We start from the raw sequence: 27455 nt of genomic DNA on the forward strand, positions 1-27455 counted from the left end.
GTCATCTCATAATCACTCCATGAACACAATAACTTGATCATTTCGAACAACGAGCAGCAGTTCACCGCACTGTGGGACACAGACAGTGTGACTAAAGGGAAGCGGGTTGCACGTTAGGCTCTTGAGCCGCTCTCTGAGACGGTATCCCCAGGTGGAGGTCTCCTGGCTCTGAGCCTCAACAACACTGGAGCAGCAGTCATATGAGGAGCTGTGTCACATGCACAAACACACAGAGAGGTAGAGCAGGGCCAGGGGAGGGAGGCCGGGCTGATCCTGCTGGTGGTGGGGGGTGGTGCTTCAGGGTTTGGGGAGGGGGGTGAGGTGAGGTGGGAGAGGGGCAGGGGCAGGGGGATATGTCTGGTCCAGAGGTCCCTGCTCCTCTCAACTCAGTCAGCTGTCTCAGAGGGTCTGTTCAGAAATGACAGCCACAAGCCAGGTGAAGCAAACACAGTTGGAGCACCAGGGATACCAGGACGGCTCTAATAACAAAATGTGTCTGTGAGACAGCCTGAGAAGCATAGGTAAACAGTAACTGTAACGTAATAATGATGATTATTATTAACTCATTATAGTGGGGTTTATTCCTGGGCATTTTCTAAAACAGTGCCTTTACAGATCCAATCCTTGAATCCATCCAAAAGTGACAGATATTCCCCTCTGCAGTCTTCATATGGTTCTACATCCATAAAGCGTATCAACATATGGCATATAACCTAGTACTAGGTTATATTGCTATTGCTGCTGTTGTTGTTGCGTATTTTAATGTTTCAATTCATGTGCATGTCCGTGGGAACATTGCATTGTTTGGGTGGAATTTAAATTCATTGAGGATTATATCTGCTCCAGCACTGGAGAACAATGCTGAGGTCCTGCTGTCAGGGCCTGGTGACGGCTGCCCACCCAATCTGATGAGAGACCCTCACATGCCATGAACCCAATTAGACTCTGATCCATAAGAGAGGCATGGATTAGACCCTCATTTGCACTAGCATACAGCTCCTTGCCTCTCTGTTCCAGGATATGTGTATGTTTCTTTATTTTTTTATTTTTTTAAACATGTCACTTATAAGAGGACAGGGAGGGAGGACTGGGGATTCTCAGATATGAGTCTGTGGGTTCATTTGCCCTCTGCTGATAGGAAACTGAGGAGTACAAGTCCACAAGCTCAGCTTTATTAGAATCTGGCCTGTTGTTACCTCCGAGTTATGGGAGCGTTATAGTTGTCATGCAGTTTACTTTCACACTGTGCATTAAGGGCCGCTTCAAGATAGCCGTGCTTTACAGCTATCTGACTCAGCTGGTGCAAAGCAGCTGACTCATAGGCTATGCCACAAGCAGATTCTCATCTATCTAGTGAGCTGGGAACAGAGCTCAGAGAATCTGTGAATGGCCATGGGAGTAGATCTCTAGGAACAATGTTGCTCATCAATGAAAACCTTCCTTGTCTTTGCTTTCAGTCTCAGGGGAAGTGCAAAGGGTACAAAGAGTCTTTTGTCCTGGGGTTCTAACCCCATCTCCCTTTCAATAACCAAACCATTTATCTGGATGCAAACCGTCCGAACTAAGTAATTTTAAAACGCACCAATCAGATCTTTACGAAACAGCTGTGTTCCCCTCTGCAGGGAAATGAATGCAAGAAGTTGCAGGTGAGGAAAGGCATCCACTTTTAACCAAATCTCTGATTTCAAAAGGGCAGTGTGATACCCTGAGCAATAACTTACAGGCTAGAATTCCCAAAATGTTTCCAGGATGATGTGAAGCCCGCCAACCACTTCAAGAAGAAGCGATGGCAGTTTTACAGAGGAAAGAAGAGAAAAACTCAACTTGGCCTCAGTCTAAACCCTCTGGGCTGCCTGGCCTGCTTTATGGAGTGCACTGAGCCGTGTCGCCGTGGTGACATTACTCCTCTGCTGATGTAAGGGGAACCTCCTCTCCCTCCCCCGTCCCTGTGTCTCTCTCCCACGGCCAGGGGGGTAGCACTGACCCATGAGTTAATCTGGGAGGGGCTCCGCTTTCCCAAATGTTGGGTCTGCAGCCATGACACAGGTCTGACAACCAAGTGTCCCCTCACTCCGTCCTGCCCAAGTCCACTACTGTCCTCCCCCCGACACCACAGAGAAACCAACAGTGGCCATGTGACAACGTTTTGTTGTAACTGCGCTGCACTCTCCCACCCTCTGCAACATTTCGTTATTTCCAAAGCCGTGAGCTCAAACAATTTGTCTGTTCAGCTATGTCAGCTGTGGCCTTTGATGTCAGCTCCCTACTGCTCTGTTCGTGTTCATTAGCTAACAATCGCAGAGTTTTGGGGGGGGCTGGAAGTGAAGGCAGCAAGTGGCCTTCTCCCTCACTCGACTCCTCTACAAGGCAAAATCAAAACGAAAACACACATGTACCTGAGCTTTGAACCCCCCTTTAAAAGCTGCTGGTGAATTTCAAGATATACATGGCATTTTCAAATTTGCAAGTCTAAGCAAACCTCCCATTTTACAAGCATATTTGTTTAAGGCTATACCCAGATGCAGTACCCTATCTTGGGTGGGGTCTCCCAAGAATGTTGAAAGCGCCTGCTGCTGTTTCACAAGGTAACAAAGCGAAACACATTTGCTGACAGACTCATTAAGTGTGAAAAAATCCCAACAAGAACAATCCTCTCACAGACAGACAGCTGCGTAAGGAAGGACGGGGGTGAAGGAGCAGAATGAGCCCACCAACAGTTATTTACCCACACAGCCTGCACAAACATGCAGATGGGAACTGTGATGGATTAGGCTGGGCCCAGTCAGACAACAGGCTGCTGATACACAGACTGTGTTTGGGCTAAGACCACTGTGGCTGCTGAAGTGATGAAAGCAAACGGAGAGAAAGGAGGTTCCTGGTTGACATGCCAGAGGAGATTACAGGAGATCTGGTTTCTGCATTCACTCTGAAGCTGGCCTGGAGGGAAACAATTGTCAGTCTCTGAGATGTAGACAATGTTACTGGTCGTGCCACCTCATCAAGCAGGTTAACACCAAGGACTAAACATCAGCACTTACAGGATGGCTAGAGGCATGGGATGTGAGAATTACACACGCATTATGTCATTCAGTATTAACTGAGCTTAGAATGTTTCACATGAGTTCATTTCCATACTCAAAGTGTAACTGATTGGATGAAAGAACACCACTCTAGACAATCACTCAATACCTCATTAATGCCTTGCTAATGGGGCTTGTGTCAGAGGGCTGAAAGATAAGAAATGTCCTGGAGGCTGGTGGGTGGTCAACCTTCAGACCCACCCCAGCACAGGTGTGATGGTCCCCCTGCCCCCCACAAAGGGCCTCTCTTTCTTGGTTCCTTGGGGCCAGTGACAGAGAGGGTGGCGACTGGGATAAAGTGGTGTAGGGGTTAAATGGGTCAGTTAGTCCAGAACACAGGTGTGGACAGTGGAGACCGTGTCTGTGGCAGTGACTGATGGGTTATCGGGCAGGGCCTGACCTTCTGGGGTAGACGTCTCTGCCAGAGAGGGGCTTCAGAGGGATCTTCTGGGGTAGACGTCTCTGCCAGAGAGGGGCTTCAGAGGGATCGCACGAGCCCTAAAGATACTCCGGAAAATGATTCTTTTTTGGGGAGGAATTTGGTATATTATATATAATGTGTATTTTTATTCAAATCTATATATCCGCAAGAGAAGACATTATCTAACTGGAAGCTGACAAAGCTTTCTGGGCGTACAGAACACAGACCTGTTAGACAGAGTGAAGGATGCTGTTTTATTACAAACCAAGACAAACGGAAATCTGTCTCTTCTTTCCAAAGTCATTCATGAGCAATCAATCATTTGCAAAATGGCAATGTATAAAATAAACCTCGAGAACTCATAAAATATGCAGCTGAAGAGAACGACTTCAAGCTCTCATCAGGCAGGTGCTCTTTAATGCTTTTCATCAACTAATGCTCTGTGCCCGTTATGGGCACTAAAAGACTTTATACAAAACATATGTTTTTTTTTATTTTTTATAAACAATAATACAAAAAGAAGCAGCCAGAATATTTACAGAACAGTATTATTTTCTATGGCTCTTGCCTGCTTTGTAATTTTTATCTAAAATTTCCAGTGAAATATTAATAATTACACTTTTTCGGTACATACTTTGTAACTGAGTTGCTACAGGAGTCTTCACTGGTTTAAGGCATAAACATTTACCTTCAGTCAACTGCACTGGTTGAAAACAAAGAACTAACAGTAAACATCCAAAAGGAAGACATCAGGAGGATCAGTCAGTCTTGTCAACAGTGTTGAAAGCCACAACCTTCCACCTGTACGAGCCTGTATCAGCTGATGAGCCCATCTAAGGCGTCTTCGGGGTGTACATTAACCATGAGAATGTAAGCTGACATTCTGCCATCACAGTTAACTTAACATAATGTACAAAAACAGACTATGGATGCTTCCAGAGAGAAGAAGATATGAGAATAACTCAAACAGGGGACAGATGACAACACAGTCAGAAGCATCCCATCACCTCCGCTCCTAATCAAGCCCAATGCCAAAGACCAGCCACTTAAAACAGGAAGTATGACTGAGACAGAGCAGCAGTCAGAGAAAAACTATAATATATTATCCCTGGACAACATTTGGCCTCTTTGTGCCAGTGTTTTTTAACAGTAGCTAAGAAAAGCCATTTTCACTGGGTGTCTTTGCTGTGACAGGACTAGTCTGACAGCTATGAATCCACCAAATAAGAAACATGCGTGCGCATGCAGACACAGACGCTCAACATATCACTGAGGTTAAACACACACCAAGTCCATCCAGCAAAATAAAGTTAATTAAAAAGCTTCAGCTTTGAGGTGAGGACTGTGCTTTGAGCGTGGGTTGGAGTGACCTAGCCTGCAGATGTGGCGTGTGTGTGTGTGATATGAAAGTGGTTTATTCTAAGACATCTGAACCCTCTACCAAATAGCTGGGAGTGTCATAGCTGGGAGGGAAACCGTATGAAATAAAAGGAGTGTGGCCTCAATCTGTAGAACCCACCCCCCCCCCCCCCCCCCCATCAGATACAAAGAAACCTCAGGCTGTAGCCACCATCTTGATCTACCACAGGGAGATCCAGCCCCCCTCCCCCAGCCAGCATGTGGTTATAGGCTCTTCACTGACTGGGAGCAGGGATCAGGTTTCGTGGATTAGCTTTAGCCCAGACCTCTTTGATCCTTCACCCGCTCCTCAGGTACAGTAAAGGTCCAGGGGCAAGGGTGACTAGACAGAGCAGGAAGTGCCAGGTCAAACAAAGGACAGGTGGTTGATGTCACAGGTCAACCAATGTGGTTGTCAACCACAACCACATTGTATCATAGTATCTTCAGCTACATAACCACCCAAAGCAACCATTATCCATCATGGCCGGCAAATAAACTTGTTCTTCGTGGCTAATAAAAACAAACTTATTCCACGGTTACTTTAGAAGTATTTATACATGGGATTCAGAAAACTGGAGAATAATTTTGCTCAATAAATTTGAACTCAGTAGGCCTACAGTTTAGGATCACTGACAGACTCATGTGAATTGATTTCACGTGGCAGTGGTATTGACAGATATCTCCCTTTAGTATAATAATGTTGCTTCATTTCCCTTTCTGAATGTCAGTTAGAAAATTTGTTTCAGCGTAATTTGATTCAAATGCTCTTAGAGAAAGCAATCAGAATGTAGCCTGTCCTTTGTGAAAAAGTAATTTGATCGCATGCAAGCAATTAAGTGTGTAGTTACAAAATACCATGGATTATTAGAGGGGTGGAAAATAACCCAACATATTGGCCACCTGGTTAAAAGGATACAGTGTTTTCCAAATGAGGGCTGTAGAGCCGGAGCCATGATGTACGAAAGGTGTTTACAGACAAGACACGCCATGAAACTATCACATCCCTTCAAACTCACACACTGAAGCTCCTCCAATGAGAAGCAGAGGCAATTTCAAGAACACTGATCATGAAAAAAAAAAAAAAGTTGCAACACTCTTTGTAACACGTCCTACGAGTCTTTAAGATCAGAGGTTACAATCAAAGCAGAGATGACTCCCAAACGGGCCGGAGGCTGGAACTCTCCCCACTGTCCACAACAGTCCTTTAAATTGAGCTGATGGACGTGTTCTGATATCTCAACAGGTTACAGTCTGTGTCTCTGTGTTCCCTGCTCCTCCTCTCAGACGTACCACTCCCTGCGAGAGATCACAGATCCGTCCATATGGGAAACATAGTCGCTGTCTGTGCCGTTGTCATAGCAGTCCTCCGGGATGTAGGGGGAGCCGTTGGATACCGGGGGGCTGTGAACAGGAAGCCCACCGTGGTGCGTGTTGTTGGTGTTGTTGTGATACTCAGGATAGTATCCCCCCTCCCTGAGGGCTCTTGGCCCATTGCCCCAGTCCTCCGTGTCCTTGCGGTCGTCGGTGTAGTCGGGGTAAATGAGTTCTCCCCCGGGCTTGGGTTTCAGGTCCTGACTGCCCTTGCCCGAGCCGTCCCCGGACACCTCCTGCAGCTCGTGGGGCTGGAGCACGTCCAGCTGGGACTCCTTCTGCATGTCGGATGGGCCCAGGTACTGCTTGGTGTAGTAGTCTCCTCTGAAGGTCCTCCTCTGGCGCATGAAGCAGGCTCCGCCCAGAACCAGCAGCAGCACCAGGAAGAGGACCCCGCCCACCGCTCCGCCCACTATGGTGCCCAGGCTGCTGTCGGGCAGGGACGCCAGCGTGGGCGAGGTGAAGAGGGAGCTGTGCCTGTCGGCGGCCGTGCTGGTTTCACGGGTCTCCATGACGGTGGAGGCCGAGGTGAGGGGGGCAGCTGTCGTTGGCGGAGGGTCTGGGGGTGTGGAGAAGGGAGGGAGGAGAGTCAGGAGGAAAAATTATTACAAGCCATAAAAAATAAATCACATTTTATTAAATAGTACAATCCTACCTCAGAAACCTCGCTACTAAACCCTGTCTACAAATCTCAACCAGTCCAAGTGAGGCAGAACATTACAGCATCTCTACAAAAAACTAAGAATTTGAGAGGTTGCTCTGTTGAAGAGCCGTTATAAGTGAGACTGAACAAGGTATAGGTTAAACGTCCCAATCAATTTAGCTATTGCGTGTGAGAGTGAGAGAGAGCGAGCGAGAGGGGGGGGGGGGGTGAGTGTGAGAGAGAGAGAGAGAGAGAGAGAGGGACAGGGTGAGAGAGAGTAAGAGAGAGGCGCAGAGTGAGTGTGAGAGAGGGAGAGAGAGAGGGGCAGAGTGAGAGAGGCACAGAGTGAGAGCGTGCATCTGCTTAGTTCGTCCTCTCTCTCTCTCTTCCAAAGCCACGGGAGGTCATGTGAGGAGATGAATCTGCTTGGTCCATCAGCATTGACCAGCAGTGATGTCAGCAATAGCACCCTCCAGCTTTACACAGCCCAAGGTCAGCAGCATTGTTCCATCGCCACACAGCCAAAGGTCAGCAGCATTATCTCCCTATTGTAGCCCAGCCTCCGGGACTAAGAAAACAGTCTGACACAAGAGTCTCTGGAGACAGACATCAAAGAGCCTAACTACAAAGCAATATGACCTGCAACAGCACAGGCTTGGAGGCCTCCAGTGGGCATGAGGGTTGACAATACAACTGATTAAACACAGCCCAGTCCCAGTACAGCTTCTAATGACTTCCTCTGATTTACCTGAGAGAGAATCCAACTAACCTGCAATTACATGCCAGTGACCCTGGGGATGGAGATAATGTAAAGCAAGGAGGGGGAGAGGGGGCAGCTCAAGGTCAGTGAAGAGATAAAAAAACACTGTCCTGTCACCCATCAACCCTCAACCCACCCCCCCCCCAACCCCACCCTGGTGTCTTGCTAGGGAGGGGCAGAAGGACACCACACAAGGGGGCTAAGCTGAGCTGCTACAGCTGGTCAGGAGGAGAGTCCACAAGGGCACAGAGACCACTGGGCATGTGAAGCAGCCACATGAGGGGGGAGGGTGGAGGGTGGGGGGAGGGTGCACCGATGCTGGCTCACGTAGTCTCGCCTCTCCACAGGGGGCGGGGCTGAGAGGCAGCATATGCCCGCCTCCTCATGCTGGCCTGATAGAAGCACGATAATTGTCCTTCCTGGACAGGATGTCAGCCATGGTGTAGTTTTTAGAGGAGCCTCCTCCAAAACTTGGCCTCAGCACAGATGGAGCATGACAGTCAGTGCTGGGCCCGCTCTCAGAGAGCGAGGAGAGGAATCGGGCGCCGGGGGAAAGCTGGGTCCAAAAACAGCAGTCATTATGTTTGGATGTGGATTAAAAGAAAGAGGGGAGGGAAAAGAGAACGAGTTCTCATGCTTCACGTCTAGCTCCAGAAGAATGGGGCGGCCAAAGATGTTAAGACATGAGAGAGAGGGGGGGGTGTGGGCCCCATCAGGTACTGTGCAGCAGGCCTCAGGCCAAATGTAGCTAAAACCTGGTAACAGACCTCGGAGGAAGGTTTCCCTCCATTTAGCTAGTCTCAATTCTAAACACGAGTGATCAATTCTAATCATCAGTCTTTATAAATACCTCTTCTGAGTCAAGATGAATAAATTACGGTCAGATATGCGTTTGTTATGTGAAACACATTTGTCTGTGATTATTGTGTTTTAAATGTAATTCATTGTTTCCAACCCAGACACCCGACCTTGAATAAAAAAGACACTAAAAGGGTCCCATTGTAGCACGCTGTGCTCCCAGTAAAAAGCTGAAAAACTATCCACCTAGCAAAATAAATCTGCCGCAGCCAAAACCACAACAGTGTCCTTTGTTATTGAAACTGTCTGTTTTCTGTGCTCCTCTTGTTTCTGGAAATGTGGAGCAAGTCGAACTGGGCGCTGTCAGCTCGTATGAGGAAATAGATAGCTACCGTACCCCAAATTACACCACAAAGTTAAAAAACTAAAGCTGGTGATGTTGGAAGATGAGTGATGAGGGGGAGGCAGCTCACCCTGTACCCAGAAGTGAACGTCTTGACTCCGGAGCCCGATGTCGTTCATCACCTCGCAGCGGTACACGCCTGAGTCATTCCTCTCCAGGGGCCGGGTGAAGCTGAAGGTGCTGTTTGCCACAGCCACACCGTCAGGCATGGGGGCATCCATCCTGGGGGGGGGGGGGGAACACACGGCTTGTGAGCAGAGAACCAGACAGTTGGGCTGGACGTGTCCATGGGCTGCAGAGGTTGAGTCCGGTGCAGATTAGAGGAGACTCACCTGGTCCAGGAGAAGTGGTGGGCTGGAGGGTTAGCTCTGGCAGAGCAGTCCAGCTTCACGTCAGCCTGGCCCACAAACCAGCTCCTGTCCCTGCCCTCCACAGACACCTCTGGAGCGACTGCAGCAGACACAGGACAACACACACACACAACATAGCCAGGTCAACAGTTAAAAGATGAAAACAAAAGGTCACCTTGTTCTCTTTAATAAACCTGTTAAGCTATGATCTTATGCAATAACTGCCAGAACAGCGTCTACTTCAAATTCATTTCAAATGAGGCAGTGAGCATGTGCGTTACATGAAGTGACCCCTAGCAATCTGCAACATGACAAATGGGGGTTTCCAGAGGGAACAAAGCAAGCAATATAAGCAGAAAAGTGATACTAGAAATGAAAAAGGGAGCCACAAATTACTCTGGGAGCACACAGGTACTGTTGCCGAAATAAAGGCAAGACAACTAACAAATGGCGAGGCGGGGGGGTGGGGATGGGGGGGGTTTGGGGGAATGCACTGCTGGGGGAGGTTGGCTCTAACACCCTCTCCGGCCCAATACCAGTCAGAGATAACACAATTTCATCCCAACAGAAGCAAAGCCGCTGTACATGTTGTAAACAAACAATGACTCCTGTCTCCAATTTTCCCATGTTTGATTTCCCTTAGGAGCTGAAAGCACATGATTACAGGGGGAGCACCTGACTATGTCCCTTGACCTCTGCACACAGGTCAGTGTCGAAATTGTGCTTCTTTCGCAAGTTAGAAATCCCCCGTCTCTGCATTAGACACGATGTATTGAGCCTTGAAGCTGCTTATTTCCTGTATTAACCACGACCCCCCTCCTCCACTGCTGCTGATGATGCTGCTGGGGGCCTGATCAATATTTCATAAAATGGCTTCATTAGCCTGCACTCATGCCGTCTAAATGAGATACTAGCCAACAGCCCAGCTTGCCAAGGAAGCAGGCATCAACAACTCTAACATTAAGATGAATCTCTTAATGGTCCTTTTATGGGTGAAAGAAGTGAGTCAGGTAGCAGGGTGGTCTCTGTGTACTCATACTCTAACCCATTAACGCAAGTTAAAGGTCAGTAATTGCCTGCTTCTGATAAACGTGGTAACTGGAATCGGAAAGCAGAGCACCCAGACAGAAAAACACGCCAGCTGTCTTTGACAGGCCGGTGATTGACATCAAGTGCTGTACAGTACGCAAAAAAAACTGCAGAACTTTGAGTGACTTGGACTCTAGGCTCCACTCTGGTGCTTACTAAGCTCTTAAGCCAAAGTTCCCAGCAAGCTAACCCCTTGTTGCCCGGTCCCTGCACACTTACACTGCACGTTGAGCGTGTAGGGGATGCGGAACTCTGTCTGCAGGGCCGGGTGGCGCACCACGCAGGTGAGGGTCTGGCCCTGGTCCGCCCTGCTGGGCCTCCAGATGTAGCCCACCTGGGTGGTGGTGGTGCCGTTGGGCTCGTCCTGCGCCCGCGTCTCCAGGCTGCCGTGCAGCCCCGTTTCCCAGAGGACCTCGGCGGCGGGGCGGCCGCGCTCCGCGATGCAGGTGGCCACCACCGTGTGGTTCCCCCCGTCCAGCAGGGGGGCAGAGCCGGCCGACACGTACACCTTGGGCTCCACTAGGGAGGGGAGGGGGGAGGGAGGAGAGGGGGGAGGGAGGAGAGAGGGGAGGACATGGGAGGGAGGAGGGAGGGGAGGAAGGAAGGAGACAGGATTGGAGGGGAGAGACGGGAAATAAATTACAAAATGAATATTGATCTTTTTTTATATATGAAGATTAATAAATAATGGGCATCATAAAACAAGGGATATGGGCAGCAGGAAGTGGCCACAGCACACAGAGCTGCAGACAGGATTGATGTCTTGCATTTCGCAGATATCTATAAAATAAATTGATGAGCTGAGCAATTTGATAAGAGGAGCACTTCTCAAGGTAAACAAGCTCTCCACTGTTGTACCGGAGACGTAAATATGTTTGTGTGTTTGTGAGAGGTTGATATTGTGCTGTATCGACCCTCCCAGTTCTCGAATACTTACAAAGCATTTCCATGAAACGTTCCATAAAAAGTTTCAGTTCCCGCTCTCTTTCTGCTCAACCCTTACGGCGTGTTGGGTAACATGAGTTTGACCTACATTTCAAACGTCTCACTACTAATGGTTCTCTGGAAAGTTAGAGGATCTGTGGACCTGTTATTAGTCCTGTGTCAGTCGCAGCACTCAGTGCAGTTGTGTTTCTGTGTTTGCTTTCAAGGAGATCCCAACAGTCGAGTAGGGTTGCTGTGTGTCGTTCGGTACTTGGGAGCCAGGCTTATGTTACATTGGCTTCCTGTGAATAACTGGGGCTTGAGACGTGACACAGATTTCCTCAATAGGGATGTAAAACAGATCCATGTGAGGGAGGGGACTGGGGTAATGGAGGCTTCTACTTGCCCCAGCAGGCAATGAAGCAGGAGGGTCAGTGTTCTGCTACGCTGACGTAAACACAGACGGAGACCGGTTCATTCGTCGTGAGCACACAGGCAGGATGTCCACCCGTTCAGATCAGGTGGGACACAGAGGGGAAGAAAGGGCTTTTATGTAGATGAGGATGGAAAGCAACTTGGCAACAAGGCTTACATTCATGATCCAGGGAGGGAGCGATCTTGATTTTCCATCACTACCTCTCTCTCTGGGTTTCCCCCTGCCCTGCTCTGTTTCCCAGGTCCATTTCTCATCCCCAGTGTCTCCGGTGCTCTATCTAACCCTCCCCCATCTCCCACTCTCAGCTCTTTCCCGGTCTCTCCTCTCCCTCCTCCACGGTAGAGACTCCATCTCTCCTCCCCCATCTCCTCCTGTCTCTCTCTCTCTCTCTCTCTCTCTCTCCTTCCTTCTCTGTGGTGGGCATTACCAGCTGCTCCACTTCCTGTCACAGTGATGGTCACAGCATGTGGGGCACATGCATACCCCTAACCTCAAAGACGAGGCCACCACCCCCGGACATCTGCCGCCCCCCCTCCCCACCCGTGGGGGCAACGGTGGAACGACAACTCTTAGTAACCCCCGGCCCCCCCGAGACCTCTGCTTCCCAAAATAGCTCCAATACCTTCTGCAGCCCGGCTCGCGCTCCCCACCCCTCAGACCACAGCCTCTTTACAGCCCCCTCCACAGACTTTTCCAGCCATTCCCGACCCACCCCCCCCAAACCCCCCCCCCCCCCCACCCCCACCCCCATGGTGGACTCCAACCGTCCACCATGGCGCTGTTGTGTTAGGCGGCTGCCTGGTAACCACCCCTCTCTCCTTACACCCCAACGGTAACCCCCTCTACGCAGGGTGCTCATGTCAGGGCGGGGGAGAGGGTGGGTTCTGTCTGGATGAATGGAGAGAGGATAACAATTCCCTGTCGGCCAGTGGAGGGCCTGTCTGTGATCCACCTACTGTATGATCTGCTCTGCTCTGCTCAGCTGAGCACTGACATAGCCAGACTGGCTGGCTGGACAGATTGAACCTTGCAGACTAAACACCAACTGAATGTTTGCAGGCCGTGCTGCAGAAACACAGACTACCGCCTGTCAGTTGGTCACATTAACAATACAGATATGACCACTAATAATAATAATTGGTTTCGGTATTCAGGACATTGAGAAATACGGGTTTGCATTATCTAACAGCTTCAATCAATAAAACATCAGTAAAATGGCATGCTCAACAAGCCATGTAGGTAGGTCTTGTTATACTGCTGTTCTGATGTTCTCTTCCGTTTCAGGATTCTGCTGAATACAGGAGGGAGACGCCGTTATTGCTCACATCAAGTGCTTGTCACGGGCCGTAAAACGGCCATGAGTGGGGCAGTCAAGTCTGGGGCTGAGGAGAAAGCAGTTTATAGTTGGAGGATATAATAACTTAAACTGAGCAGGACGCTTTGCCGCAATGTCAGTCCCACTGACGTCTTCATTCGGGTACTTTCATGGATTCTTAAGTTTCCCTGAGGACACACCCAAGCCGCGGGGTAGCGTTCCAACTCATCTCATCAGCAATTTGAAACGAAAGGTCATTCTCCTTCTCTCAGTATCGGAGGAGTGTTCCTCTACCTCAGGTTTTATTTGTTTCCAGGCTGGGTGTTCCGCAGTGCTCCCCCCCACCACCACCACACTACTGGTGCTGTAACAGTCTGGGCCTTTTGTGAGAGCTCAGGACTGAACAAGGAAGACGAGTACTGAAAGGAGATCCCATTACATGGAAGTGCTGTTCACCCTCTTAGATTCCCCCTGCACCACTTATTATGGGTAATCTGCAGTTAAATGTACCCTTTTTCTTGGCAAATGTACAACTCCTCACTTCACGTTCTACAGTACAGGTCCTGCTCAAGTGGATGGAATTGTGTACAGAATGTCAACACGTGTTTGCCGCTTCAGTTCAAATGAATAACGAAATGTCAATGAGCACTTAGTAAATTAGATATTTGAATATTTATCAAGGGTTCCTGAGGCTGGGTTGGGAATGAGAGAGAGGTGAGCCTGGGCAAACTCGCAGCACAGCTGTGCACTGTGACTAGGAGCTGGGATCTCAATGTGAATGGCTGCCATCCAGGTGGTGATTTAGAGCCATTGGGCCACTAGGGTGAGGTCCTTCAGAGAGTAACTGATCCTTCCGGGTCAAACACTTAGCTACTGGTGACCCGAGAAGCACCTCATCACAACCAGCCATGTAAGGGGGAGACTTACAGGCACCGTATAACACAGAGACGACAGTAGACAAGTTGGCCTGTCCTACATACCCAATATGTTGACTGTGGTTGAGGCTTGCGTGTTGCCCAGAGGGAAGGTGGCCACTTTGCAGGTGTACGAGCCGACGTCGGCAAAGCCCACCCCTTCCAGGACAATCGTGGCGTCCTGGATGGAGGGGGACAGGAAGGAGACGCGGCGGGCGTACTCTGGGGAGATGGAGATGCCGAACTCGGGGTTAAACACCGCCAGGGTGATGGTGCCAGAGGGCAGGCGGCGCTCCCAGGAGCTCTGGGTCAGGCTGAGGTTGGAGCCCACCTCGATCCGGCAGCCCAGGGTGATGTTCTTGCCCAGCACCGCGCTCACCTTTTCGGGGACCACCACCTGGTTACTGCCGACACCTGCACAGGGAAGGAGGAGAGGAGATTCAGTCAGATGGACAGTCACAAGGAAGGTCCATGCTGCTGGTAGGAGATCACAAACATGACATTCAGACAACATGAACCAGGACTAAAAGACAACACCATCCCCCTCAGGGATTAGCAGAAAGGTGGTAACTGAAACTTAGGTGCTAACAGGGGTGTTATCCACCACGGCTACAGACTGACGGCCCACCGAATTTAAAATTGCATTGAAACCCTTTCCACACAAACCAAAACATGATGTTGAATGGCAACATCTACATACAGTCTGGAGAAAGGAAGGGAAGTGAGGATGGGGGAGAGGTGATACAGGATAGGAGGATGAAAGAGGTGTGAGAAGGTGGGAGGGTCTACACACCCACAATACACAACCCACAGCTTTCTCTTTGCTCCGTGAGGGATTGTTTGACCTCATAAAGGGAAACAAGCTACAAGGTGTGTGGCTGTCCTGGAGGCTGGTTTAGTCATTCCAGATCCTGGTAATTCCTTCCTGCTCCATTTCAAAGTCAGAAAATCAGCCCAAAAAACTCTCTCTTTAACTCTCTCTCTTTGACTCTTTAATGTCATCATCTACAGAGCGCAGCCCAGTTCCAGACACAAGATTAACCTGGAAGCTCTATATATTTCCCCCTGGCGTTAGAATGTCCCCGTGTCCACATGGCTGAGGAACAGGGACCACATGAACCCCGGACCTGCTTGAGACCCGGGGGAGGAACCTCCTCCAGGTCTGGGGTTAGCAGACAGATTCGTCTCTGTCTGGGACCCTTGTCAGAGAGCGTTCCTCTGTCTCCTCCCTAATGAGCAGCACACACACAGCCTTTCTGCTCTCCACAGGGTGCACAGACTGGCCCTGCAGCTAACTGGCTCAGCTTCTTGCCATATAAAGCAACAACAACCAAACTTTTCTGGAACAAGATTAAACATAAAAGTAATTTGATGAGAGATAGGGGGTTTCTCTATAAAATAAAATAAACCTTTAATCAAAATATATGGCCACTGCAGGTTCATGTGAACATGCTTGATTCATTTTCAGAGTAACTACAACTTTGCGTTCATGTTGATGGCCAGTAAGATGCTGTAAGCAAGCACAGAGCCAGGTAAGGTTAAGCATAATGAGCCTGACACAGATGCTTTGGCTACTAGTACTGTACATTTACATTTAGTCATTTAGCAGACACTCTTATCCAGAGCGACTTACAGTAAGTACAGGGACATTCCCCCGAGGCAAGTAGGGTGGAGTGCCTTACCCAAGGACACAACGTCATTGCACTGCTGAGAATCGAACCGGCAACCTTCTGATTAATAGCCCGATTCCCTAACCAATCAACCATCTGACCACACTGCAACGCTCCTTCAGTCATATGCATGATAAAATGCTCTGATCCCGTTCAAATGACTTAAAATTATCTTTGGGCCTTCTACTAGCTCACAGCCACTTTGATTTGTTTTGAACTAGACAAACCTTTTGAGAACCAAATTTTAACAGCTGCCTAGAAAGAGCCCACTCAGCTCTATAGGAATAAGTACTTCAGGAGGGAAACGAACGTGAAACTGAAATAAATCCTAAATTGCAGGTTTCACATGCAGTCTCGTGAAATATATTCCTATCAAGACTGAGGCTTTTTTTGTCCAAACATAATAACACAAATGAGTCATTGATGCCCACATACACATTAAAAACTTTAACAAGAGGCTCCTATGAACTTTACAATGCCTTGGTCAAGATGGAACTGTTAGGGGAGATCCTCGTAAAAAATATCCCAAATATTGTTTCTAGTCAAATATATTTTTGAATTGTGATCAGTACATTCATAAGGCATAGGCCTAAAACGTTTTTTTTTTTTTTTTACAAATTTGGGAGACATACATTTTTATTTAGCCTACCTAGGATGTGTTTGTAAAAGTAGCCAAATGACTGGTATTTTCGGCCCTTGGCTTGAATTTGAGTGGTAAGCCACAGCTATGTTATCTTGGCTAGAAGGGTATATAGGCTCTCCCAGCCTCCCCTGTAATTTTAGTGAACACACACACACACACACATACACACACAGACACACACAGACACAGGGAGAAGGCAATTCTCCTCTGACTAAAACATTTAGTGAGTGTTTCACCATGTGTATGATTCATGCATTTGTTTTCCTATCACATGAATCATAAGGTCTGTGTTTTCGCAGGACAGTTTTAGAAGCATTTATAGCACGGAGTTCTGTTACATAGGCTACATGTTGCACTGCATCAAGTCCTGTTCTGTTGTCCTTGTGGTAGTATGTTTGTGTTGAGCCAGGGTGCAGTTTGAGTGCTGTGTGAGCTTAGGTGTAGCTGGGGGTCAGGGTCACAAAGTGCTCTACTCCACAGCTGAGGCAACAGCCGAGTTTGGCCCCTGTTCACAAGCCTACCTACTGTACCACAATAACTTCACACAAACATACCGTTAGAAACTTTGAGGCCACGGTACAGTAGTAAAGGAAACATCACTCATTACGGTTGCCAAAGTCAACATCAGGCTATAAATTGTCCACAAGGTGTTCATTCAATTACAAATCTAATCTTTCACCGCTAAGATAAGAAATATTTGGAATCGTTGACCATTGTTTTTCGATGCAATCTATGAACCACTCATTTCTGTATCTGCACTGTATCAAATGCTGAAATGTGCCAACTCTTCCAAACAGTGCTCAACCATAACACAGTGCCAGGCATGTGTGCCAGCTATCCAAGCACGAAGTCTCAGAGTGAAGTCTCAGCAACATGCCCAACATAGTCTGTCACAACACACACACACACACACACACACAACCAACCACCCCCCCCCCCCCCCAGCACACTTTAGCCTAGGAGTGCGTGTCTCTGTGTCAGCTTCTAAGGCCTGTCAAAGCACACACAGTAACAGGACTCCATCACTGCTATTCTCTGTTTGTTTAGCAGACAGTATTTGGGAGGGTGGGGAGTTTGAGACTGCCCCCCCCCCCCCAACCTCGCAGGGGGAGAAGGGGGCACAGATGGTCTCTGCGTGGGACACCTACACCCCTAGGAGCACAGAAAGGGGCTGCTTGGCGACACTTGGACCTACCATCCAAACAAACAAGAGTTGTTTAAACACACCCAGTACTGGAGGTAAGAGGCACCAGTTCAGATCCAGGGTTCAACATGAACTCTTGTCAGGTTGTCCCAGGGCTACAGTGTCTGCTGGAACCCTACATTCAGACAGACCACAACAATCCCGGCGCATAGTACAGGCTTTAATTCTGTTTCATACTGGGCATTTGTTTGTGTTCTAGTAGTGGTGATGAAAAGCAAACAGTCATGAGTCGACATCTGTTACAGATAGTACACTTTAGTAAAAAAAAAAAAATGAATGTTATAAAACAGAGAAACAATACCAAAGTGTGGAGCACAATGGATCTCTGAAACGTTATTATTTTAAATTGATTTGAGTTCCCGACTTAAAGTTGCATCTTTGATGGAAGGGTCATGTTTAAGGGGGAAAGCCCCACAGAGGAAATGTTGAGTCTCATCTTTGGCCATCTAACTCAACACAGGAAACGCAGTATTTGCCAAACAAGAGATTAGTAAAGAAACTTTCCATCCAAGAAAGGCAAAAACAACCCCCAAAAACCTGAGGCAAGAATGAAATCATGAAAAGAAGACGTAGTTCTTTGTCTTGGGAGCATGCTTTGTGTTTGTTCCTCTCCCTCCTGACATCTCTAATTGCGACAAGCTGTTCAGAATACGCAGAGATGAATCAGAATCTTCGCCTAGCAACCGGTGTAAACATTCCACACCGGCCGCTTGACGAGCCAAAGATCCCCTCCCACCCAGACCTGACCCGGCATGACAGACCCTGGTCTTTCCCGAAGAACCTGGTCCAGCCCAGCCCAAAGACCTCCTCTCTGTGGTCTTAGGAAGCAGACATGACACATCTAGCGGAGCGTGCCATGGATGCTGAAAGTATTAGGAATGTAAAAAAAAATTCCACCACCACAGACCCTGACATGGAATAAGAGCCAGGTAAAGTAGTGAGAGATTGCCTAGTTGCTTAACTTTAAAAGGGTGATTTACTGTCTGACATCAGCTTTCTTTGTTGGCCATGGCTCTTAAAACACTGCACTCTTAAAAGGTTTCAATAGGCATTTGAGAGCCATTTGTCTGCCTCTATCATCCTTTTAGGAGTCCTGTTTAAAGGAATAAGGAGAGATAGAAAAAGCACAGACAATACCCATTGTATGGGCTGGTTTTATGGTGCTTAATCAGAGAAGTGCCTAGGGGTGGTGAACTGTTGGTTTACCGCAGGTCCTTTATCGCAAGGAATATTTGTGCAGTGTGAAAAAGCCATTAGTGCCCACACCGACTGTAATCTAGCCTACCCCCGCCCTTCCTAGCATTGTGACTTGTGAGGGTGTTTCAGCTGGATAATATATGGCAAACACACACTGACAGGGGCCTTTCAGAGGGGCAGGCTGTTGCCTTTTCAGACCTCTTCAAGACCCCTTCTGTCCCCCACACAGCACCATGGCTGCACACACACACACGCACACACACGCACAGGGCTGTGCCCTGCCCATCCCGTCACACTTGATTGAAGACCCACCCGCAACAGAAAAAGACAAAATCAATAGTGTTAGCCTACAGAGCAAAAGGATGGACTGCAGGGCCATGCCGACACACTAACTGCAGGACCTGTGCAGGACGTTCTTAAGCAGCACAAACATTTTCAGGACTTTGATGGCTTTGCTTTAAATCTAGGCCTAGTTCTGGAAAGCAGAGCATTAACCTAATTACATACAGAAATGTGCACAGTTTTGCGGTGTATTGAGAGGCCAGGCTTCAAAGCAGAGTGGGGGCAGTATGAGAGAGTAGGATCTAGGAGGCGACTGTAACACTCTAGTGTTTCTTAACCGGCAGTGTGAATGAGATGGGCTAATTTAGGAGGCGTTTTGTTAGGGGTCAAGCCAGGACCAGGCCCAAGCTCTATTAGAGCACAAGTGTATGACACTTGACATGCTGGTGACAACAAGACAGTCATCCCTACTGTTAATGTTATCGCTCTGTGTTACTAACAAACAGGTGTACTTACATTAAGAAAACCCTGTTGGCTGAAGCTTAGGCCAAACACATAAAACCTACAGTATTGGTAGACAGGACACTTTTCTGTCTCATGCAACTATGAAGTATGATGAAAGAATATTCAACATCGTATCTAATATAAGATATGGGAATTGGGATATTTTGTAACATCAATCTGACAATTATTTAAAAAAATTATTTGGAAGCCAGGGCTTTATGTTGTATTATCTCAGTTGAAACTATCATACAGTCATTGTACCCAAACAACATCGTACAAAGTGTGGAAAGAATATAATTTCCAGCACAGCATCGTCAGGTCATCGGCAGCCAGGAGGGTGGATCCTATACCGCGCATCTGCCACCCTGCTGGGCCCTGTCTAAACAGGCGGTTGGAGAAGGAGAGCGGAGAAGTATGCTATTCCTCACAGTAGTCTGACAAAGCTCATGTGTAAATCCAGCAGTGGACCATGCCTAAAGCAACGCCCTGCCATGGAGTGAGGAGACTCTGAGGGCCTGTATACTATGTGAACCAACAAGGGTTGGGCCCTTCGACATCCTTCCTACGGGCCGACTGCTACAATCTCCTTGAAAGACTACTGTATTCTCAGCTTTGACAACCTCACGAAGGCAGACTCGTGTATTCCCATACTGTACATTGACACAGAAATACAGCGACATACCGTAAGCCCTCGGGGGAGCAGGACCCCGCCACTTACTGACCAGACTGACCCTTGCTAAATGGCCTACTGTAGATACATAATGTGTCACGTGGTTTCAACATGTCACAAAGACCCTGGAGGGCATGGGATCGTTGTGGTCCAGGATTCAAAATGATTCCCATGGTTTTGTTCTCTATTTATATTTCTAAAACAGCAGGGCTCCAGACTGCAACCAAATGGTCGTATTTTGCGACCAGTTATTGAGACAATACGGGCATTTTGTACAAGCACTCGCGCATGTGGGACCTACACATTTGGAATTTATTGGGTGTGCACAACGTCAGCACACGTTAGCAACGACACATAGATATGAAGTTCTAGTAAGACAGCGATATCAGCGAGTCCTCAGCATTAGTATCGTAGCTAGTCTTAATCTGCCAGACAAGTGGGTTCCCTTCGTTCTTTTGGTGAGCAGTTTCACAAGCCCTTCTTACCCGGCGTCATGGAGTTGAGCAGCTCAATACTTATTAGTACTAGCGTTGCGACTGTATCCCTGCCTGTGTTTGCGCTGTTGCCCTGTTATACTCAGCAAGTATCGTGTCGTGGTGTCGGAGGACTGATCGAAAAGCGCATCATACATTTAAGTCATTTAGCTATGACTTGCAGTACGTAACGTCACATTAAATAATGTATTTAAACTCAAACTCATGGGGTGTGTCGCTGTATATCAGTTGTAAAAATGTCTGTAAAAAAACGGACCCATCTGCAACCGACGCAAGCACACCCCACAATTTCCCAAGAAATTGTGCCAGGGGCAATTCTAGGATCAGACCTTTAGGGGTGCTCAGACCCCAATGAGAATGTGACATGAATACAGTGCCTTGCAAAAGTGCTTAACCCCTTTGCTAATATAAATCCCTAATTTCACTGGATAACAATTTATACATTTATGTATTATTATGCAAAATATTGAATGAATGAAAAAACTAAGGATGTCCCTTTCTTCATGAACTACCAGCATCAAATGATAATTAACAATATATATATTTTTGTATTATTATTTTTAGGGGTGCTGAGATGAAATTTAGGGGTGCTTGGGACCCCTAAAAAGGGTCTAAAATTGCCACTGAATTGTACCCTCTCTAGTGACATTAATAATTGCATTGCAGGCTAATATAAGGTGTGCCCCTAAATGTTCTGCTTGTGCTCCTAAAACGTTCAGTCAGGGGCTACTGTGCTACTAGTACATTTACATTTAACATTTTAGTCATTTAGCAGACGCTCTTATCCAGAGCGACTTACAGTAAGTACAGGGACATTCTCCCCGAGGCAAGTAGGGTGAAGTGCTTTGCCCAAGGACACAACGTTATTTTTCACTGCCCGGGAATCGAACCAACAACCTTCTGATTAATAGCCCGACTCCCTAACCGCTCAGCCATCTGACTCCCAAAAAAAGTTAATCTGGAGCCCTGAACAGTCATTGCTTATAGTGGTAATTCATAAACTCTTTCGACAACTAGGTCTAAGCTGTCCAAGGGGAATGCAGCATGGTGATGGAGGCTGTCACTAAACAACAATAGTCGTGAGGAAGAGACTGGAGTGGAGGGGGCTAGGGTATCGGATGGAAAAAATGATGACTCAATTTTGGAGGAAGCTAGCGTTACGTTAATGAGAGTGGCATTTGTATTTGAGAGAGACGTTTCCTGTGACACTGTGAATACTGATTTTCTTTCAAATATGTATGAGCCTGGAGAATTTCATGGACAAGCACTGTGTGACTCCTCAGTACAGTGTTGAACAAACCTGCTGGATACTTGTTTTCAAGTGCTAAGCTACTACACCCTGTATCTGCCTTCTATATTTAGCCTTGTAGAGTAGGTCATACGTTATATGCAATATACAAATTGTAACTTAACCTACCCCTGCAAAGGAGGGAACTTGGAAAACTAAAAGGATTGCCGTTAAGTGAGCTTCACTATCCCTCCCAGGCGTATCTCATCTGTCCTTGTAACGTGCTATAATTAGAAAATGGTATTAAGGAATCTTGGCAATGGAGAGGATGGATGAGCAAGCGAAATGTGCAACTGTTCCCATGCCTGCCTTTTCTGTTTGGCAAGAGACAGGTTTGTTGAGCAGGCAAACAAACAGCCTAAATTTGTGTCTCAACTACTTTGGGTACTCAAGGTAAGGTGGTTCCAAGTCACGATTGGGTCACTTCGATCAGCCTTCGTTCATTGAAGAAGATGATATTTGTGAACTTTGAGAGAAATCCTAATTTTGTTTAACACAGGGAAGTAAAACTATGAAGTGAAACATTACGGTTAACTAGGGTTTACTTTATTGATGGTCTCATCTCATTTCAACATTTCAGGAACTACAGGCAGGTTCAACGGTCAGCTGGCTGCCGTTGAGTCAGATGCTCTGGGCATTCTCTCCAGCCTGCCTCGCTGCTTGTGTCACTGCGTACCACTGCAAACAATCTAGCAGAAAGGGAAGGCAGCAAAACAAAAACACAGCTCTGTACTGCGCGGACTTTTGTTGTCAATAAAAGCAGTTTGGTCAGTGAGGAATTTCACTGGTCAGAGGGAGAATACTTTCCCGCCACTCCCCCTTCCCTCTCTGTTTCTAACCTTCTCCCTTTCTCCCTCTCTCACCCTCTCCCTCTCTAACCTCTCTTTCTCCCTCTCTCACCCTGTCTCTAACCTTCTCCCTTTCTCCCTCTCTCACCCTCTCCCTCTCCTTCTCTGTCTCTAACCTCCCTTTCTCACACTCTCCTTCTGTCTCTAACCTTCTCCCCTTCTCCCTCTCTCACCCTGTCTCTAACCTTCTCCCTTTCTCCCTCTCCTATTCACTTACCCTCTCCCTTTGGAAGATTAGCGCCCTAATCCTGTCTCGATGCATCGTACCACCCACTTTGAACAGTGGGCTAGGACATAGGCTAGGTTAATAGTTTAAATGTATCTCAAGAACAAACCATCTTTTGGGAATCATAAAAAACTAATCAGGTCTGTCTGAAGAAGGTAGACTACACTGGAAGACACATCCTGCCTGTCCAAACCCTCAGTCCAAACCCCCTTCCCTGGCATAAACCTTACCCGTTTGTCCAGAAGTACACCAGGAAACACAATAAAGAAAGACCCACCCAGCAGACACCTGACACAGTCAGAATAAGAGAAGAGGGAGGTGATGGAAGTGAATAGACCCTGTATGAATAGAGGGCCATGGTGGGTCTGGGAGGCATAGGCTAAGCTGTAGGAAGTAGGAAGGGTTTGGCCAGTTAAATCCTGGTCTGAAATCCAGGAGTCATAGCTGCTACACTAAAACAAGTGGCTGGTTTGCTCTGCTAGCCAAATCAAGTTCTCCCTGTTTGGGGACAGGCCTGGCTGTAGGTTTGTGCGTCTGGTATAGCTTGATTTGAAAGGACTATGGCTTGGGGGGTGGAGGAGGACTTAAGCCACGTGCTATTCTTATGATCTCCTTTCTTGTCATACTAGTCGATGACACTGAATCAAGGCCACTTGAAAGATTTGACTTGAGAAATTCCTCTCTGCTAGTAACGCAATGGAAAACATTTTGTTTATTGCAGCCAGAAGTAACAGGCCTTTCTATAAAGTGTAGAGGATCTGTATCAAAGTAGTACACCTAAGGTAGTAGGTTCAGGACCAAGATAGCACAAAAGAAAATAGCCTAATAAAAATCTATATTGGTTAACTGTAATCAGAGATCGAGATGTCAAAAGGAGAAATTGCCTCAGAAAGAGCATGTCCCAAAAACTAATTCACAGTCCATGGCATAAAGGGGGATAAAGATTCAGCCTTGAAGGTTAAAGTCCGGTCGGTATCGTAGTTGATGCCATACTGCACTGTTAGACATGACTCATGAGGAACAAGTCAGATTGCACTGTGGACCTAGCCTGAAAGAGCTCTGTCTTACAATTGTTCTTTGTGCCAATGGAAAACCCTCGTTAAAAACTTACAGAGCAGCTAACAACTACAATGAGACCAAGATAGAGCACCACTGACAGCAGACCGGCTCTTTGTGCAGTGTCCTCTATGACATCCAGTATCTCACGAGTCATTACTTTTTCTAGCAGTACCTGTGTGACAGCATGTTTCAAATAATTACAGCTTTCGATTAAGACCATTTAAAAACAAGTGTGTGTGTGTACCTGATAGTATGACTGAGAGCTGGAAAACTGAAAAGTAGCCGCACCTGTTTCCCATAACCCTGGAGCTCGTCTCTTAAGGGGAACACACTGCTGACAATGCACATCCTGCTATGTGCCACTCTTAAATACTGCACTGTTAAACCACAATGCCCCCTTGCATAGGTGCATGCTGAGATCTGCTCTCCCAGTGGAAAAATTGAAATTCCTGACAACAGTAGGTAAAAGGAGGTTTAGAAGGCTGCCTCTATTCATTCACAGTTGGTCATTAACCATGATGATATCTTCAAGATATTTACCACCCAGTTGTAGCTCTGAAAAACTCAAGTTCACAAGTCGGCTATATATAAGAAATACTAGGACGCTGAAAATTAGGGCTCAAGCTTCCACTGTGGGCTAGATGGTCAACAAATTACAACAACTGAAAATCTATGACATTTGCTTTAAATTGGTATTAGGTGTGGGCTAGTTCCATAAAATAAGACCTTGTGCACAACGTAGATGTGGAAGGGCTGCATCACAGGTAGCCCATCTTAATTTAATACAAGTTAAAGGCATGTTCCCAGGCTCTACTCACTCCTTGTCCTTTACATCCACTAATGGACTACTGAGGGGTATCGTGCTGCCTCTACATCTGTCAGAGAAGGGATGCATTGAAAACACTAAGCGAGTGACGGTGGCCACAGTCTCTCTCCACACATACACCACTTCCCACAATAAAGCACTCATCTGCTCATGGCTCTCAATCAAAATAGCCTTTTAATGTGATTGGCAGCATTCAGACTGCTGCCTCAACCAATAGGAAGATCAATTAAGAAGATCAGAAGAATACCAGCTGTGACTCCTCATAGATGTTAAAGTTCCTCATAGATGTTAAAGTTCCTCATAGATGTTAAAGCCATTTTCATATTTCAAATTCAAATGACTATAGTATGGGTGGATTACTTTGGAAACTAAATGATGATCATAAAAAATTACCACTAGGCAGTCACTTATACTGAACGTCAGAGAAGCCAAGATACCTTATTAATGTTCTGTTTTTTATATAAAACCTTTATATAGTAACTTATATAGAACTGTTTTGCTTGTTCAAATGTATTTTTGAGTTGAGTCTGTAATTTAGGTGGTTCCATTATGTTATTTATATATATTGGGAATCACACAGCCCCAAGAGAAGAAACCACAAAACTATGTTCTTCAATTACAGACCTTGCAGCCAGTTACCACGCCTAAAACTATCCCTTCCTCACTCGGCTGTCTGACCTACACTCCTGCTATGCTGAAAATGACAGTCAAGAAAATTACACAATCTCCATAAAAACAGCTTGGAGAAAAATTACACTCTCCTCATTCAAAGGGTTCCCTTGTTGAGTTTCAGCAACTAGGTGGAAGCAATGCTTTTCGTCTGTTTATGAATTAAATAGATCAATAATTAATCAAATGGAAGAGGGGTAAGAGACCTTCCAACTATCACAACAACAATACTTAAATAAGGGACTTATTATTTGCAACAGTCCATCCTTGACAGTCCATCCTTAACAACTGTGTCCTCTGCTGAGTCCTCCGATAGCTGTGTGGTAAAGCAAACCTCCCCAGCTGTACCATATGTGACAGCAAGACTGGAAGGTGCTTTGGCATGGAGCCTAACTGCAGGTCAATACTTCCAGACTCTGCGGCTACTGTGCTTTCCTCTCAGTCACTGAAATATGTCTTCATTTCCCCTGCCACACACCCAGCCCTCAGAGGCTCGCGGCATATCACCTATACTGTTCTCACCTGACACGTTCACCTTTTCTCCCATATCCTATTCTATTCACCAATACTTACTCAATTAGACTTTTATATAGCTACAAGCCTTCTCTTGGCAAATTCCCAGTGCTCACCAGAGCGTTACAATACCTTGCAGAATCTTTATTTTATTTTTTTCTTCCTTAGAGTTTACATGAAGTGAAGCCGACAGGTAGAAGAGCATCTTAAAATTGTGAGGGAAAAGTCAGGTTTCGAACAGGTTGCAACAAATCCAGGTCTGTCTACTACAGGAAAGTCCATTGTCACTGTTCGACAAGGGAAAATGCCACTAGGAAGCCCTCCTTCAGAGGTTCCGCTATTTACCAAAAAGGGGCAATTGTCTGCCTTTAACAAATGCTATGACTCCAGGCAGAGCGCAAACCCCAGTTAGCGAGCAAAAGACACCCACAGTTCGAGCAGCTAGGCATTAAATATTGAGACTGTAGTTACCTAGTTAACAAATACAGTAGACGTATTGTTAGGTTAACTTGTTGGTTGAATTCCTAGGAAAATAGGTACTCTAACAGCGGTAAGTATGACATTCGTAAGTTGCCTGGCATGGACAAGGTAAACTTCACTGAAACTAGTTGTCAGTGGACCTGATCTTGTTAACTTGTCATATTTCAAGGAGAGTTAACTGACTAACTGACTTTAAGTTACTAATATATACAAAACTTCTAGACTATTCATAAGAAACCGTTAGCTCAGTCGCAGTGAGCACAGACGCACTTCTATACAGTACTTGTCTTGCTGGCTAGCTACCTTGCTAGCTACAGTGCAGCTAATTAGCAAGCTCGCTAGCAATCAACTTTGTATTTCATCAACTTACAAAATACCACCATTGAAGATGTGTAAATAAAAAAGTTACTTACAGATTAATCCATGCATGACGATAAATAACAATGCGGCTCGCAGTCCATTTAATGGCAGAGTACTCTTGGGGAGTAGCAATCTTTTCGCCATGATTTCTCCCTGCACTTTCGCTCCCTGTCTTTTCACTCCGTACGATTTCTCCTCTGTTCAAATGCTGCTGCTCGGGAATCCTTTGCTCACCATAGCGACCAGTCTGCGCGTGGGCAGTACCAATACTCAATTTTGAGTGTTGAGATTTGTCACAATTGTACCTGCACCTGCCATGATTTCAGTTGCAAATTCCACCAAGCAATTTGATCCCTTTCATATTTTAAATTACAATTGAGTTCTGGCACTTCTGAAATCAGCAAGGTTACTGTCCTGCCTGTCCAATCTTACACCATAGACAGACTTTTCTCAATCGCCATAAATGGTATCTGCATTCAGCATGAGTCAAAAAGTCGCATTTAACAGGTCATTCGGTGCAGAGAAGTAATCGAGTTTTTTTTACTTGATGACTAGAGATAAAAAGTGATCTATCACCTACAGAAGAGTTGAAAGTCTTAGATCTACACCGAAGTCTA

General features: G+C 46.7%; 1 protein-coding gene across 1 annotated transcript; it reads right to left on the reverse strand.

The window, feature by feature from the left end:
* Positions 1-4973: 4973 nt before the first annotated feature.
* On the reverse strand, positions 4974-27007 carry nectin3a (nectin cell adhesion molecule 3a). The gene is made up of 6 exons (XM_067246263.1): positions 26892-27007; positions 13972-14319; positions 10536-10835; positions 9210-9327; positions 8948-9099; positions 4974-6832 (listed from the first exon to the last, which is right to left on the reverse strand). The coding sequence occupies exons 1-6, from the start codon at positions 26980-26982 to the stop codon at positions 6183-6185; spliced, it is 1659 nt and encodes a 552-aa protein (XP_067102364.1). The 5' UTR covers positions 26983-27007; the 3' UTR covers positions 4974-6182.
* Positions 27008-27455: the final 448 nt, after the last annotated feature.

The sequence above is a fragment of the Osmerus mordax genome, chromosome 11 (assembly GCF_038355195.1).
Source record: "Osmerus mordax isolate fOsmMor3 chromosome 11, fOsmMor3.pri, whole genome shotgun sequence".
NCBI lineage: Eukaryota > Metazoa > Chordata > Actinopteri > Osmeriformes > Osmeridae > Osmerus > Osmerus mordax.

Bases quoted from the DNA above. Each gene is read 5' to 3' on its own strand.
- nectin3a (XM_067246263.1), bottom strand. From the start codon at position 26,982: ATGGCGAAAAGATTGCTACTCCCCAAGAGTACTCTGCCATTAAATGGA. The intron at 10,836-13,971 runs GTATGTAGGACA...TCCCCTCCCTAG, and splicing joins AACCACAGTCAACATATTGG to TGGAGCCCAAGGTGTACGTG. The intron at 9,100-9,209 runs GTGAGTCTCCTC...CCCCCCCCCCAG, and splicing joins CACCACTTCTCCTGGACCAG to GATGGATGCCCCCATGCCTG.